Genomic DNA, 16,800 nt, shown 5'->3' with positions numbered 1-16,800 from the left:
ATGTGGGATGCTGCCACAGCATGGCTTGATGAGCAGTGTGTAGGTCCATGCCTAGGATCTGAACCTGTGAACCCCAGGCTGCCGAGGTGGACTGCATGCACTTACTAACCACTACACCACTGGGCTGGCCCCCATTTCCCTCTCTGTTCCCTGCTTCCAACATTAGCCTCAGTTCTCATTTTTTAAAAAATAGTCTGTTTGCTTGTTGATCAAGCACTTTGTGGAATAGATTTTCTCTTACTTTGCGTCCAACAGCATGTCCCCAAGTATGTCTTATCTAGAATGAAGTTGCTTTAGGTCCCTTTGAGCATCTGCGTTGCCATATTGCCATAAGTCTTTCACTCTTTTTTGTTTCACCTCTTATCTTTCTGTGAATAACTGTCAAATCTTTTTCTCATGTTGACCTTTCTTTTGAATTTGAACTGCCTGTTGGATATTTCTCATCAAATATTGTATCAATACCCTAAATTCAGCATTTCTAAAATTACACTCATTTTCCTCAGTACATGTGCCTCTTTCTGAGTTCCCTATTTTATCAGAGTTACCTTTTTGCCTTCCGCTGTTTTAATAAAATAAATTAAAATGAATTTTATTTAGAGAACTTCATGTCATGCCTTGAGATTACACACAATTCTGAATTCTTCGGAAATCAGGTTTGGAATTTACTGCTCTGTTTTTGGAGTTATTAGTAGCATTTAATGATCATAATGCCTGTACTTATCTTGTGATTTCACATAGATAATTTCTCTTCATTCTCTTGAAAACCTCGGGAGATAGGCAAGCCACTGCTCTTCCACTTCACAGATGAGGACAGTTAAAGGAAGGAAGGGAGGAACGCACACACTGAGAACGCAGTAGGTGCCAGGCCTTGTCACTGCTGGTGAGTGATGGGAACTGGCCTTTCTCATCCCAGTTTGCTGTTCTTCCTCAGCAACCAGGTTTGAAACATTGACGTCATAGCATCTTAGAAGTGGGAAGCATCTTGGAGATTTTCTAGTTTAGGACCATGCCAGAGATGGTCTGTGGACCTGTGCTGGTCTGCAAAGTGTCACGGGTCCAGAGCAAGTTAAGTATGGAACTTATGCATAAACTTTGGAAACTTAGAATGATGTAACATGCCTCAGCATCCAGGTGCCTCTTTCCACAGTTAACCTGAGAACCCCTGATCTAGTCCATCCTTCCTGCAGTAATACAGTCTTTTCAAATAACAGTTTTGGCAAGTGATTATCCACCCTAGCGCTACTTTCCTTTAAGACGTAGTGTCTCTCCTCGTTTCCTTTTTCTATGAGTGGCACTTCTGTTCACCTGATTTTGCAGGTTCAAAGTCATCGAGTCATTATTGGCTTTCTTGTCCTTCATATCCAGTCACCAAATTGAGTTCATTCCTAATGATGATGGCCCCCCCGTTCTTGTCCTATTACCTCTGTGGCCTTTTACTTGTAGTCACTCCCATGTCTTTCAGTTGTTGGTGGTTGATTCTGAAATCTGTGTCTCGTCCCTGACTGTGCTCTAGTTTATCATTTCCAACGGTTTTTCCACGCCCTCTGTGCTTCAGTTCCCCAGGTCTGACATGGAGTGTGTTTCCTGCCTTAGATCTGCTCTTGTTCCTCTTCCCTGGTCTGTGCCGATGGAAGCTGCTGAGTGACTCCTTTCCCTTCCGTCTTCCTTGCACAGGTGACCAAGTCTGTCTTTTACATGTGCAGATCACCTCTCAGGTTCTCTAGTCCTGCTGCTGCCACCTGTGTGGTCCTTGTTATCTCTTACCTGGAGCTGTAGGGTAATTTCCTCACGTCCTCTTTTGTCTCTCCCTTGCATACCTGCTGACTGTGTAATCTTTCTCAGGCACAGTTTGCTGTTGTTACCTGTTTTCTTAAAAATCTTGAGGGTTCTTCACTGCCTGTGGAAAAAAGGTTGAACTCTTTAATCTGGCATGTAGGTTTAGTAAGTTTACCCTCCCCAGCGTCACTCCCCTACACGCCCACCCCCAGCCAGACGGAGCTGCTGAGCACCTCCGCTTCCCCATCCTGCCTTCTTGCCTCTTGGCTTATCTCGTTTTATTCTTGTGAGGTGCCTTTGTTTCTCTTCTTCAGATTCAGCCCTTTCTTCAGAGTTCATACTCTTGTCGTCTCCTCCACGGAGCCCTTCATCCAGCAGTCTTTCTAGGGAGTTCTCAGCACTTTCTCTCTCTTTTGTCACTGATTGTTCTCTACTTCAGGAACAATTCAAAATAAAGATTCCTGGGCCCATCCCATGGAAATTCTAGTTTAGTAGATCCAGGGTAGGTCTTGGGAATCTGAAATTTTAAAAAAGCTCCTAGATTTTTCTAATTTGTGGTCAGATATTTGAGTCATTGGTCTGTTTGCCCCACAGTTTTGGTTACTGATTCTATCCTCTTCTGAATTGTTTAACTTTTGGGGTGTGTTTATCTTGTCTAAATTGCATTGCAAACTCCCAGGAATTTTTGTTTCTCGTCTACAGTACTCAGGATAATAGACATACTGTAAATGTCGAATAAATGAAAGGTTGAAGCACCATCTTTCAGTTGGTGTATCTGTAGCAGAAACTATACTGAAGAGAATGTGTTTCTTAGGACACACGCTTAACAGAAGTTTAAAGAGTAGCCAGTTGTGGCTATTCTGAAGGAAAAGTAATGATGCCGCTTCAGGAGAGAGGAGACCCCAAGCGATGGCTCACAGAAGTTTAGTAAGATAATATATTGCCTGTACTGTCACACATGTGCCGTTTACTTATGTTATGACAGAAGAGAAAGAAGTGAAATAACGCATGTCAGTTTCCAAACCCAGTGTGCGCTGCTGCTCACAGTAAGAGGTGGGCTCACGTTTGCTCCGTGGAAGCGTGGCCCTGTTACCCTCACTGGCGGTAGGCACTGCCGACTGACCAGCGCTCTGCTTGTTGAGCCTCAGCATCCTTTTCAGCGTGGCCCTCCAGCAGGCCACCAGTGAGTCAACGCCAGCGTAATGACAGAAAGCCTCTGTGTGATCCCTGGTGTGTGAAATGTTGTTCAGGGTGTCTTCTGAGGGTAATAAAAAAAAATACCGTAGGATGGTTGTGATCCCTGCAGCCAGGATTCTTCAAGTGCTTGGCAGGAAAGGGTCGTCTAAAAGGGCAGTTGTTTGCGAGTGCGCTGTTCGGGTTCACTGCTCTGTTGTGGTGCGACCTCCCTTTCAGGAAATTATGCTGAGTGCTTATGAGGAGAACTGCTCTGTCATACTCAGACTTTTAAGTAGGGGAAGGTAAAGAAATTACTTTCTTCCCAAGAATCGCTAGTCACTTAGAGCTTAGAAGACTGGTGCGTTAGGCGTCTAAGTATGACAAGCCGGGAAGTAAAGCATCTTAAGCATTGGGTCGTCCCTGCCTCTCACTAGCTGTGGACACGGTGTCCTCATTTTCAGCTCTGCCGGCGTTCTCTGACATTGTTGGTGTGCTCACGCGCCCCAGGATTTAACCTGTACGTCCAGCCGCCAGTCCTCACCCTCCTCGAGGCTTTCTAAACAAGCCTGATGTTTAATTGGTTTTTCACTTCTCTCCCCGCCCTTTCCAGGTCAGATGACGATGACACGGAGACTCGGAGCTCCAGGGTGACCCAACTTTGCACTTACTTTCAGCAGAAATATAAGCACCTCTGCCGCCTGGAGCGGGCAGAGTCTCGGCAGAAGAAGTGCCGGCACACGGTCAGGAAGGCCTTGCTGCAGGCGGCCAGCAGAGAGCCGGAAGGCACTGGGCAGCTCCTGCAGGAGCTGCGGAGGGCCGCGTGCGGCCGCACCAGGTGAGAGCCCGCCCTGCCTCTGCGCCTGGCTGCCCCGCGCACTGGGGGATGCTGGAGACAGGCGCGCTGGGGGGTGCCGGAGACAGAGGCGCACTGGGGGGTGCCCGAGACAGAGGCGAGCTGGGGGGTGCCGGAGACAGAGGCACGCTGGGGGATGCCGGAGACAGAGGCGCACTGGGGTTGCGGGAGACAGAGGCGCGCTGGGGGGTGCCGGAGACAGAGGTGCACTGGGGGATGCCGGAGACAGGCATGCTGGGGGATGCCGGAGACAGGCGCGCTGGGGGATGCCGGAGACAGAGGCGCGCTGGGGTTGCGGGAGACAGAGGCGCGCTGGGGGGTGCGGGAGACAGAGGCGCGCTGGGGGGTGCCGGAGACAGAGGCGCGCTGGGGGATGCCGGAGACAGGCGCGCTGGGGGGTGCCGGAGACAGAGGCGCGCTGGGGGGTGTGGGAGACAGAGGCGCGCTGGGGGATGCTGGAGACAGAGGCGCCCTGGGGGGTGTGGGAGACAGAGGCGCGCTGGGGGATGCCGGAAACAGAGGCGCGCTGGGGGGTGCGGGAGACAGAGGCGCGCTGGGGGGTGCGGGAGACAGAGGCGCGCTGGGGGATGCCGGAGACAGAGGCGCGCTGGGGGGTGCCGGAGACAGAGGCGCGCTGGGGGGTGCCGGAGACAGAGGCGCGCTGCGGGGTGCGGGAGACAGAGGCGCGCTGGGGGGTGCCGGAGACAGAGGCGCGCTGGGGGGTGCCGGAGACAGAGGCGCGCTGGGGGGTGCCGGAGACAGGCGCGCTGGGGGGTGCCGGAGACAGAGGCGCGCTGGGGGGTGCGGGAGACAGAGGCGCGCTGGGGGGTGCCGGAGACAGAGGCGCGCTGCGGGGTGCGGGAGACAGAGGCGCGCTGGGGGGTGCCGGAGACAGAGGCGCGCTGGGGGGTGCGGGAGACAGAGGCCCGCTGGGGGATGCCGGAGACAGAGGCGCGCTGGGGGGTGCGGGAGACAGAGGCGCGCTGGGGGGTGCCGGAGACAGAGGCGCGCTGGGGGGGTGCCGGAGACAGGCGCGCTGGGGGATGCCGGAGACAGAGGCGCGCTGGGGGGTGCCGGAGACAGGCGCGCTGGGGGATGCCGGAGGCGGGCGGTTCAGCCGAAGTGCTTAGGGTGGCATTGTGGTTTGTTGCTCAGATAAAGTTCCACACGGGTGTTGAAATGATACTGCCATTAACTGACAGTAAAATGAAAGTGCTACTGTAATGTTGCTGGAGTTTGATTAGAATTTATTCAGTAAAGGAAGAAAATGTTACCTGTCTTTAAAAAAAGCAAGACTTAGATCTTTCATGTTATTTCAAAGTACTGTTTGTGTTTTGTTTTTACTACAAAAGTATTTCACATTTTTTACTTACAATATTTTAAAATTTTCTTTCCAGTGCATTTTTCCACATATTATATGTTCAAAATATCTTATTACATTAGATTTCTTTGGGGGAAAAATCCCTTTGTTTATAGTGTAGATACTTATTGTGAAAATTTTGAAAAATATAGAAAAAAGAAGGGGAAAATCTCAATAATATCACCATTCACAAAACAGAATGAGCACTATGAACATTTTGATTCTTTTTCCTTCTAATCTATTTCTCTGTGTGGTATGTGTGTATATGTATGTGTACAGATGAAATCTGCATTGAGCCGTGTGTTTGTATTAAAAAGCAAAATTAAGATCATGCTGTTTTTCCTATTTCCTGCTTTTTTCCATTTAACACTGAATTATGACCATTTTCTCATGATATTCTTTAAGACATGACTTTTAATGGCTTGATAATATGGATGTCAATCCTTAGACTTTATATTTTATTTATGTATTTAAGTGTAACTGGATCTGTCCTCTTTAGGAGTATGTGTCCAGTTTTTTTCTTGTAAAAAATATATCATAGCCATTCCCCTCTGTTCTCAAAGATTGTTTTGAAAACATGATTTATATTGTTTACATAATATTTTATTGAATGAAAATCTATATATTGGAAATGTAGAGTTATTTGATATTTTGATGAAGAAATACAGTGTATTACCATTTGGGAAGTCTATCCAGGTGGTAAAAATGTAAATCAAGTCATAATTATATTACGTTTTGAAACTTTTGAAATACTAGCTTAATTGAATTGAAAATTTCCAAAACATTTTATTTAGGGAAATAATTTTCAAATTTAGAAGGTTTAGTTCTGTATTGAGTTTATTTTTTCGCACTTTTTACTTATTAATTTTTTAGATAACCTTGGATATATAACATTTTTAGGAGTTTATATACCTAAATATTAGCAGTGGTTGTCTCTAGGTGATGGGATTATTGATAAATTAAAGTTAAAAAAAATTGTAGTCTATATATTCTAGTTTTTCTGTAGTGACCATAAGTCACTTGAAGAAAAAGGGTTTAAAAAACAGAAAACTAAAAAATGACCTTTGCTTTGTAGCTGTTGATCATATTTCTTACATCCGTATGTAGTATTTGAAATTTCATTTTAGTTTTGTATATTTTCATTATATTTGCTATAAGAAAGTAGCCTAGTTTTCAATCACGTATCTCAAAAAGATACTATGCCCTGGAGAGTTTTCTGCTTCTTGGCATAGAGTTGTTTGAAACTGTGTATGTATCTCATATACCTGCATAATGACGGCAGCCTGCAGTATTTCCCCTCACTCTTAGAGCTCCCAGTCCTCAGTAGGGAGGTAGTGTCTGTGCTAGAACGTTCCTTAGGTGGTAGTTGACTGACTTAGAGATTGACTTTCCCAGGGAAACATTCCTGGGTTCCTGGACTGTGTTAGGTCTCCTGTTATACATGCTTGTTGTGCTCTGTACTCTGCTTCCTTGTAGGATTTTATGCTCACATTAATGTCCATCTGGGAGGCTGGACGATAGTTTCCATGAGGGCAGGAACAGTGTGCATTTTGTTCTTAAATCTCCAGTATTGAGGAATGGAATTGGATAAGTGAAGAGATGGCTCTTCTCTGTTTGTTGAAAGAATTCCCTCCGTTTGACATAGGTTTTAAAATAATGATATCTAACATTTATATTATATAATGCTTTTAAGTATATAATTTCAGTAGAAACTTTAGTTTCATCCGGCCTGAAGCAGTGTGTATGTGGAGCACTGTATACGTTGAGTCTAGTATAGTTTTATGACCTTGTCAAAGATGTAAGAGATGATACTATGGGTTTGGGACAATTTGGTATTTGTGTAGAAAACTATTTATTTATGATTTGTGATTTATTTATGATTATGTGGTTATGTGATTAGAATATTATGATTTTGTGCTTATGATTTATTTATGAAGGCAAAATCAGCCCCTTCCTTTTCAGAACATCTCCCAAACCACCTTTAGTGACGTTTTAAAAAAAATTTCGTGAGTAAGTTACAAAACAAACACCAAGAAGAACTCTGTTACGGTTCTCAGATGTATCTGATGTCATTTGGTTGTGTCTCCCACAGTTAGTAAAAAACGTGCTGCCCACTGCCTCACTGATAGTCACCGAGGTGTGCCGCACTCATTCCCGGCCATTGGCAGCCTACTCCTTTGCGTTGTGTTTTAGGTTCATAGAAATCAGCTGTCAGTTGGATAATGCCCTCTATCTGCTTGATGTTTTTGCTATCAAAGACTAATTCCACAAAAGACATTTAAAAAGTTGCATTAAATATTTTAGAAATTAAAACTTTAATGGCTACCTTCTAATAGGTATCCTTTAAAATGTAGTTTGGATATAAACTGAATAACATTGAAGTATTTTTTTTTAAATTTTTTTTAAAGATTTTATTTATTTTTTATTTTTATTTTTTTCTCCCCAAAGCCCCCCAGCACATAGTTATATATTTTAGTTGTGAGTCCTTCCAGTTGTGGCATGTGGGACGCCGCCTCAGCATGGCCTGATGAGCGGTGCCATGTCCGCGCCCAGGATCCGAACCAGCGAAACCCGGGGCCGCCGCAGCAGAGTGTGCACACTTAACTACTCGGCCACGGGCTTGGCCCCTAAAGTATTTTTTTATCTAATAACTTTGTCATATTTATTGGTGAATATGTGGAATAAACCATTGAAATAGTTTGAAGTATATAAACCCTCATCCTGGTATCTTATAGCCCACAATCCTACAGAGACTAGTCATTTGTGTGGAAACTTCAGTGTTAACAGGGGCTCTGACAGAGCTTTCAAAAGGGAAGCCTGTGGAAGATGTTTTCATCTTAATACATCAATACACTTTGGTAATTCTTCCTTGGTTTTGTTGGGATTATCTGCATAATAAAGTACATCTAACATCACATCAGGCATTTTTACCTTAAATTATCCATAGGGATCTTGAAATTCTGACTTTGGGTTTATTTTAAGAGAGAGATTGGTGAGTTGAAACATACTAGTGATGTAGAAATAAAATACCAGTGGTTTCCTGTGAAGTCCGGGATGAAGGGCTGGGGAGAATGTGCTGTACACTAGCCCTGGTAGATGGCTGAGCACATTATTAGTGTTCAACAGAATTATCCATTCAGGATAGAGCACTGCCTTCTATTTAAATCTAGGGCGAGAGAGTTTGGGCTTAGCTTCTTTATTTGAAACTCTCTCTCGGTTTTCCAGGGCTAAAGTTAATGACCCTTTCCCCACTCTGGTGACTATGCTGAACCTTGCAGAACTCTTCACTAAAGCAGCTTCTGTGGCAGCACCTGATTATCTGTCTGCACTTACTGTTTATATGGAAGTTAAAATAGAAGGGGTCTTTTATTTAGATGTTCTGTAAATTCATTTATAATTTATATTCTGTATGACCTTGTCTATTTAATGTAAGTCATTCCATTGAAATACTTAGAAAGATACTAGAAATAAACAACTCAAAGGATTTTTTGTTTCTAATGCGTGCCCTGTGACTCCGTGCACGAAGTAGACTCTTTCCCATACTCAGACACACGTAAAGCCTAGTGTTTCTGATGCTTTGTAGCACACAGAGAGGAGGATAGTTTTTGTGCCCCTAAGAATTTAAATATTGCTTATTTTTATTTTTTTATGTCCGCATAAAAATATGGCCACGAACTTTTAGGATGAGTACTTGCTCCAGAGGGCGTGGGAGCTCGCACGTCGGGACGAGCTCCAGCTTTCTATTCCTTGATTTTTTTGGAACTATGTCAATGCATTGCCTAGTCATAAAATTTAAAAATAAAATATGTAAATATTAAGTGTATGAAGTGGAGATAGCATTTAATGAAAGATGGAGTCAAACATAGAAGTTAAAAAAAAAAGTCCAAAGTGGGTGCAGTTTGGAAGATGACAGCAAAACAGCCTTTTCTGGGTATCAGTGTCCCCTTCCTCATGAGTCAGGTGAAGGTTCTGCAGGTTCCCTGCTCAGCAGCAGACACAGCCAAAATCTGCTGGTAGTGATGATGACAGCGGCGACCGCTGACCTGGACTGTTGGCTGTGGACCACAGCGTCTCCTGCATGCGACGGGTGTTTGGATGCGCTGTCTTCCGGTGCATCCCCGACAGCTAAAGGCACTCTTCTCTCACGTCACAGGGCAGGAAGTGGAGGCTGAGGCGCTGGCTGGCCCAGGGTCACACAGCTGGGAGGGCTAGAGATGAGAGTCAGAGCCGGGCCTGACTGATCTTCTCAAGTCCTCGTCACTTTTCTCTGCTGCCTCTTTATGAAGTAAAAGGAACCAAAGTAACACTCTTTAAAAAAAACTCAATAGAGCCAGCCCTCATGGCCTAATGGCTAAAGTTCGGCGTGCTCTGCTTTGTCGGCCTGGGTGAGATTCCCGGGCTCGGGACCACACCGCCCATCTGTGGTAGCAGCTTACATAGAAGAAGTAGAACAACTTACAGCTAGGGTGTGCAGCCATGCACTGGGGCTTTGGGGAGGAAAAAGGAGATTGGAAGGGGGTGTTAGCTCGGGGCAAATCTTTCCCTGCAAAAAAAGAGAAAAAAACTAGATAGATATAGTCAACTGATTCTAATGTAGTTGTTTGTTCTGTCAGTAGACTGCGGAAATATTGGAGCAGGTCATTGTAACTCATATTTACATTCATTTAATGAATGTAGGTAGGTGAAATGTTGGTGTTACATTGTGGTAACATGTTGAAAACTTGCCCTGGACTCTTAAAGCGTTTTTTAAAAACTAATTTGTCTTTTTCTTTTTTAGCATAAGCCGGACCAAGTTGAGGGAGATGGAGCCAGGCGTGTGCAGTGGAAGCGTGAAGGGTGAACCATGCCCTCACAGAGCCCTCCCCTTCACCAGACATTGTTTCCAGCGTATCCTCTTTGCTTAATCCGTGTGCACCGAGAAGCCTTGATTCCTTTGGGGCTGTGTATTTCATTCCTAAGCCAGTGAATGACTTTGAAATCATAGCTGTTTACTTAATGTTTAAAATAATTTTCATGTAACTTCTAATTTTCAATGATGACTTCTGAATAATTCTTTTCTGCTTATCTCATTGCAATTCTTTATTCAAGAATCACATTAAAATAAGCAAAACTGACAGCAGTAGGAGGTTCTTCTAGGGGCTGTCAATTAAATTTTGTTAACAGAATTCTCTTCCTTCTAGTGTTTCTAGGTGGTTTGTAAGAAGCAACTATAACACTCATTGATGGAAAAGTCAGACGTTCTTCAGACTGTTTAGTCCTCCGGGAAAGCTGCACGGTTCACAGGGCTCCTCGTGCTGTGGGAAGGATTTGCTGTTGTGTTGAGCACAGCGCTGATTTGAAACAAATGGAAGATTAACCTCTCTGACTACTAGGAAAGAAGCTTCCTGAAGACAGAATATACTTGAGGAAAACCCATGTTCAGGAGCTTCAAGCTTGTTAGGAAATCTTACTACTCTCACTTTTATTAAACATTTAAAATTGAGTAGCATTTAAAAATTCATATAGTCGCGATTACTCTTCTTTACTATTTGTTTGACTTTTGCCCTCCTTTTTGCTCTTAGGGTTGCATTTTCATAACTTTTTCAGGAGCAGTTTCTGTGCAGGGAAAGCCTTTATAAATAGCCTTAGCCATCAGAGCATAAACGAAAAGAGAAAGTCACCCCCTGAGTGGGGAGAAAGTAAATGGTGTGGGAATGTGCGTAGTGGCTGAGCGTCTGGATGCGAAACAGCGTTGATGCTGTGAAGCTGACGTTCCAGTGGTGATAGTGTAATTTTGATTTTAAGGTACTTTTTCATAAGTTATAAGTTTGAGTTTGGTGTTGGAAATGTGAAATGAAAAGTCCCAATCTGCATAAATGAGTTTTTGGTAATTATATCTTTATTATTTTTCTTTTTTTTAAAGGCAGGTTTTTTGGGGTTTTTTTTAATATTTTATTTTTTTCCTTTTTCTCCCCAAAGCCCCCCAGTACATAGTTGTATATTCTTCGCTGTGGGTCCTTCTAGTTGTGGCATATGGGACGCTGCCTCAGCGTGGTTTGATGAGCAGTGCCATGTCCGCGCCCAGGATTCAAACCAACGAAACACTGGGCCGCCTGCAGCGGAGCGTGCAAACTTAACCACTTGGCCATGGGGCCAGCCCCTATTATTTTTCTGGATGAGTATCATATGCAGAAGTTTTCCTTAAAGGAAGTTAGGGTTATTTTTAACCATTATAGTGCAACTTTTAGGAGTTTAGTGTGTTGAGACAGAAATGACCCTGCTTCTCCAAATAACAGTCGTCAGAATGGCCATGAGGTAGACTTGTGTTAGGAGCCCATTAGCAAAACAGACTCCTTCAGAAGTGTCTTCTCATGAATAAGGAGGATAAATTCAACTGTTACCGTTTTCTGGTATCATAGTTGGGTTGCTTCTTTAGCTTTTATGGATAAGAAAATGTATACTTCCTAGACTAAGTAAAGGAGGAAGCAAATGTTATACAAAAATTTTGAGAGTTTCGGTGTTCTGTTTTGTTTTTTTTTTTTTGAGGAAGATTAGCCCTGCGCTAACTACTGCTAATCCTCCTCTTTTTGCTGAGGAAGACTGGCCCTGAGCTAACATCTGTACCCATCTTCCTCTACTTTATCTGTGGGACGTCACCATGGCATGGCTTGATAAGCGGTGCCATGTCCACACCCGGGATCTGAACCGGAGAACCCCGGGCCACCGAGAAACGGAACGTGTGAACTTAACTGCTGCACCACTGGGCCGGCCCCCACTTTCAATGTATTTTATCCCTAACCTAAAAACCAGATATCCTCTTGAACCGCTCTCAGCAGCTCTTCTCAAGTTGCACGGCCAAGTTTGCGGACGGACAGCAGTGCTCGGTGCCCGTGTTCGACATTACACACCAGACACCTCTGTGTGAGGAACATGCCAAAAAAATGGTGAGTGCACATGTTCTGCTCTGCGACAGAGGCTTTCAGACTCGCGGCCGCCGTCCAGTCGGAGGCACGCTGTGACTGGCAGACTGGGTGTGTATGTTAACCGCCGCAGCAAGTGCTATGAGACAGCACTTTTAGTACCTAATATTTTCTAGTCTGTTCTGTTTTATGAAAAAAAATGCTGGTCATGACCCGTTGGATTAATTTCATATCCTCATTAGAAAACAAAACAACACACTGTTGTAGCAGGCTCGTAGCAGGAGCTTAGGTGCGGGTATTTTGTTATCTACCCCTGTTCTGCACCTCGCTTCTCCTTAAGATACATCTTCTTATGCGTAGCAGATTCTCCCAGTTCTTTCTTTGCCCCATTTCTTTACATTTTTGCTTTTTTATATACAGTTCTATGAATGTCTTGAACAGTTGATAAAATTTGGCCCAAAGCCAAACTTCTCTGTAATTCTATTGAACTTCAATACTGCTTTTGTTAATGCTGGTATCATAAACCCTAATTAATTCAGAATAATTTGGAGAAGAGACAAGTCTGAATTAGTGAACTTATCTGAATTATGTAATCATTTAAAATAAGTGCATTTTTATCGTTTTACCCATCAGACACTTATTGAGTTCTTCTGCCATTTGCAAGGTATTCTGCAAGGTATATGTACTAAAAAGTTGAGTAAGAAAATTCTTGCCCTCTCTAAGCAGTCTACAGTTTTCAGGGTTCATCAGCGAGCCGAGTGGCCCTTGGACCAGGACTTAGTCCAAGGTTGGGACCCTGGCCTTGCCGCTAGCTAAACGTGCAAAGGACCAGTGCTGCATCCTCTCTGGACCTCGGGGTCCAGGCGTTTAGGTCCCTGGCCTCTTCACTCCCAAGAACCTCTTTTGTTTTTCAATTTCTTTTATAGACATATTTTGAAAATTTGTATGGTAAACTACATATACAAATGTTGAGTAGTTATTTACTTTCCCATTTTAATTTAATAAAAACATTTAAAATACAGACATTTTTGTTAGTTTATTCAGGTTTTGTCATGGTTAAGGAGTGATTTCTGTGTGTCTTTCGACCACTTCTGCAGCCCTTCACGGATGATTTCACAGACCCTTGTTAATATGGGCGCTTCGCACCACGGCAGTAGATGATCCCGGTTGTATATTGTGGTTTTAAAGTTACAGCATTCCAGCACACTTCTAAGAAGACAAGGAAAATACTGCTAACTAGGGAGGCTGTACTGCAGGCTCTGCTTTCCTGATTGAAGGAGTGAGGCTTTGATGGTATAACAACAATTAGTATGTGAATGCTTTTAAAGAATTGAAAGCAGTTTATTCTCTTCAGCTGATTAAATAAATATTCCTACTTAGACAAATTCAGCTAGACAAACATAAGGTTGAATTAGTATAATAAGATTAGTCATAAAATATGTATTTTATATGAGAGTACAAAATAAAAAGATAATATAAAGTAATATTAGTCCGGTTTGTAAAAGATATTTAAGATACCAAATTTTGAAAATGGTTTTCTCTCTGCAAGCAGTTTGAGCTATTTTTGTTTTAAGTTAAAAATGACGTAAGAGGACAGCAGACGCTTGTCCCTCGTCAGTCCCTGGGAGAGACTGACACTGGGCGACGAGACCCTGCAGATGTCTTGGTTCCACGTTCCATGTGCATCTTGAATCCAGACCCATTTCCATGACTTTCTTGCTTCCATCCTGGCCTTGGCTGCCGTGTCTTTGCTGGATTGTTGTCATCGTCTCCTCATTGGTCTCCCTGCTCCTTGCCAGGCCTCCCACCCCAGATCTGTTGTTCACGTGGCGGCCAGAGTGGGCCGTGTGGCCCTCTTCCTCCGAACTTATGTAATGGGCTCTTTTGGCAGACAGTTCTGTGAGTTTTGACCGTGCGTGAGCGTGTACCGCCACCACGATCGGGAGGTGGGACGGCTCCATGACCCCCAGAACTCTCTGTGCCACCCCTTTATATCAACCCTGTCTTCTGTCTCCACTGATCTGTGTCTGTCCCTGTACTTTTGCATGTTGCAGAATGTCTTATAAATGGATTGTCCAGTATGTCGCCTTTAGAGCAGGCCTTCTAGAGTACACATCTGATCAGAGCCTTCCAGCGGCTTTCTGTCAAGTCTAGGACCAAGTCCAGAGTCGTTCCCACGGCCTGCGAGGTGCTTCCTCATCAGGCCCTGGCAGCCCTGCAGCCTCGCGTCTCGGCCCCTCCCCTCTGGAGGCCCAGCAGCACGGGCTTCTGGCTGTCCTGGCACACTGGGAGGATGCTCCCACCCTCGGGGGCTTCGCCCTTGCTTTTCTCTTTTCCTAGAATGTTTTTTCCCCAGATTTCCACCTGCCTCAGGCCTTCAGTTCATTCAGGTTTCTGATCAGATGTCACTTCCTTAAAGAAGTCCCCCACCTCCCCTGTCCGGTGTCACTTTCTGTCCTCAGAGTCTCCCTTATTTCCCCTGACGCTTGTATCTGCCTGAACTTCCATCACTGATGAGTTAGTTTGTCGTCTGTATCCGTCTCCTGGAACGTCAGCTTCTCAGAGGCAGCACATTTTGGTTCACTGCTGTCTCCCCAGTGCTTAGAACAGAGATGCTCAGTCAGGAATTGTTGAGTGATCCGTGGCTGGGAGGGGTGGAGGTTCGGAACCAGACGCGGCCACTGCTTAGGACGGGCAGCGGTGGAGCAAGCTTCTGCTGCAGGAAGCCCAGGTGCGAGACAGAGCCTGGAGCTCAGCAGGGATGAGACAGCAGACAGGAAGTCAGCGTGTGCAGCGTCCCGACATGGACGCGGGTGAGACAGTGAGAAGGCTGGGCTGAAAAGTGCTTGTCAGTGGTGTCAGTGGCCGAGCAGTTGCGTTGGGATAGCCTCCAGGGCACAGGGCTCTCACCCTCTGGAGGAGCTCCCCAGGGACCTGAGCAAGGCGGGGCCTCCATCGCAGGCGTCCTGTGAGTACCTGGCGCTTTCCCAGTATCTGCCAGGTGTGAGGCTTAAGCTTAGGAGAATTAGACACAAGCCTGGAACCAGATGGGTGGCACTGGGAGTCTTCCAAGTGGGACTTGGTGTCTTGGGCTGGAGCTCTCTCACTCCTCCTGCCTGAGATCCCCCCGTCCTAGAGGGATGACCTGGCATGGGCGCCAGCACTCTGGTGGGGTGTCGTTGCCCGGTCAGTATTTGGTGAATTAAATAGTGGACATGATAAAAGTAGACCTTGAGTGTTGAGCCCAAAAAGAGCTGGAGAGGCTGGGAAGCAGCATCCTCTTCTGTTGTTGTTTAAAAATTTGTGCATTTGTGGCTTGAGTCTGTGGTTGTGTTTGGATTCAAGTATTTGGCTGGAATTAAACTTCTTTTAGATTTCCTGAATTTATGCTTTAATTTTATGCTTTCTTGTTTTGAGTTTGTTTAATGCTAGTGATAGTCATTAGTCTTCAGATACTATTGTCTACATTCTTTTTATGTTTTTAGTTATAAGAGTTATTACTGAATTCATCAGGTCAAAGGTGACATCATTTGTAAAAACCACTCTTGTTTTGTATACCACCAAGAAAGAAAAGCTGCATAGTGCATTTCTTGTCACTTACAATTTTTGTTTTATACTTATCAAAATACTTCCTTAGACAGACTTAGACATAGATTTTTATCTTCTATATCGCCCCTCTTTTCAGCTATGTTACTTGACATGTGAAAGGCCATGTTTTCTACGTACGTTAACTAACACAGCTTTGTCTACTTTGTGGTTATTGTCCTTTCTCATTTGGTTGTTGCTTTGCAAAAAAAAAAAAAAATTGTGGTCAGTTCTTCAATAATGAGTGTTTGCTTTGCTAATAGCAGTTTTATGCCCTGCAGTTCGTTGTGCCTTTCTGCATACAAGGCAGTTTTTCCTCTACATGCAAAACCAACAGTGCACGCGCCTTAATTCAAACGATGGCAGTACAAAGAGCCGTGACCAGCCTTGAGCGTGTGCAGGCAGTGCCAGCTATAATGACCGTCGCCTGGCCCACCACAGTTACAGGGTGCCATTATTGTAAAATGCCCCCCAATTGCGGAGGTAGTAAACTGTGCGTCTTGGAATTGAGGCAATGCGGTATGCAGGTTTAAGGGTACCAGCTGAAGAAAGCTAGTTAACGGTCCACCTCTCCTTCTTCTTCGCTGGTATCTCCTCTGCCTGCCCCTCACTGGAGCCGTTTTATAAAGCTGTGTCCCCATAGTCCTCTGTCTTCACCTTGTCTCCCTGGCCCAGGGAAATTACTAGAAGGCCTTACGCTGTGTCATGATTTCCAAGGGCACAGCTCCGTCCCTTTCTTTACTCCTGAGCACCAGATAGTTTTCTCCCACCTCCCTGGACATCTGCATACCTCAGACTGTGTGTGAGCCAAACTGCATTTTTTAGCTTTTCTTCTGAATCTGTTTATTCTGCTGTGTTCTCTGTCCCAACTAATGGTGTCATCATCTCATAATCGCCCAAACCAGGAACCCTAGAGACATTTGAGAGTCATATTCCCTTCATCCATGCCACGTCCAAAGAGCTGTCTGATGTTGAGGATCCTCTTGACTGGCCCGCTCACTTCGCTCCCACCATTTCTCCTGGATCGGCCGTGGAGGAGCCCTCTGATTGGAACTGTTGCCTCCACCCAGCTCCTCTTCTGTCTGTCCCTTGTGAAACATTTGTCAAGTCATGTTACTCTGCTCATCATGAATCATTCCCCATAGCCTACA

General features: G+C 44.8%; 1 protein-coding gene across 6 annotated transcripts in view; it reads left to right on the top strand.

The window, feature by feature from the left end:
- INO80D (INO80 complex subunit D) overlaps window positions 1–16,800 on the top strand; it is a 71,245-nt gene that overhangs the window by 39,523 nt on the left and 14,922 nt on the right. For all 6 annotated transcript variants that reach the window (XM_023622481.2, XM_023622476.2, XM_023622477.2 and 3 more), the window contains 3 exons: window positions 3,563–3,787; window positions 9,943–10,052; window positions 11,955–12,088. In XM_023622481.2, the coding sequence (XP_023478249.2) occupies window positions 3,563–3,787; window positions 9,943–10,052; window positions 11,955–12,088 (469 nt within the window). The remainder of the gene's footprint in view (window positions 1–3,562; window positions 3,788–9,942; window positions 10,053–11,954; window positions 12,089–16,800) is intronic.

The sequence above is a fragment of the Equus caballus genome, chromosome 18, assembly GCF_041296265.1.
Source record: "Equus caballus isolate H_3958 breed thoroughbred chromosome 18, TB-T2T, whole genome shotgun sequence".
In the NCBI taxonomy this organism is placed as follows: Eukaryota; Metazoa; Chordata; class Mammalia; order Perissodactyla; family Equidae; genus Equus; species Equus caballus.
The sequence above is the reverse complement of the archived record's forward strand: the minus strand, read 5'-3'. Positions and strand labels throughout refer to the sequence as shown.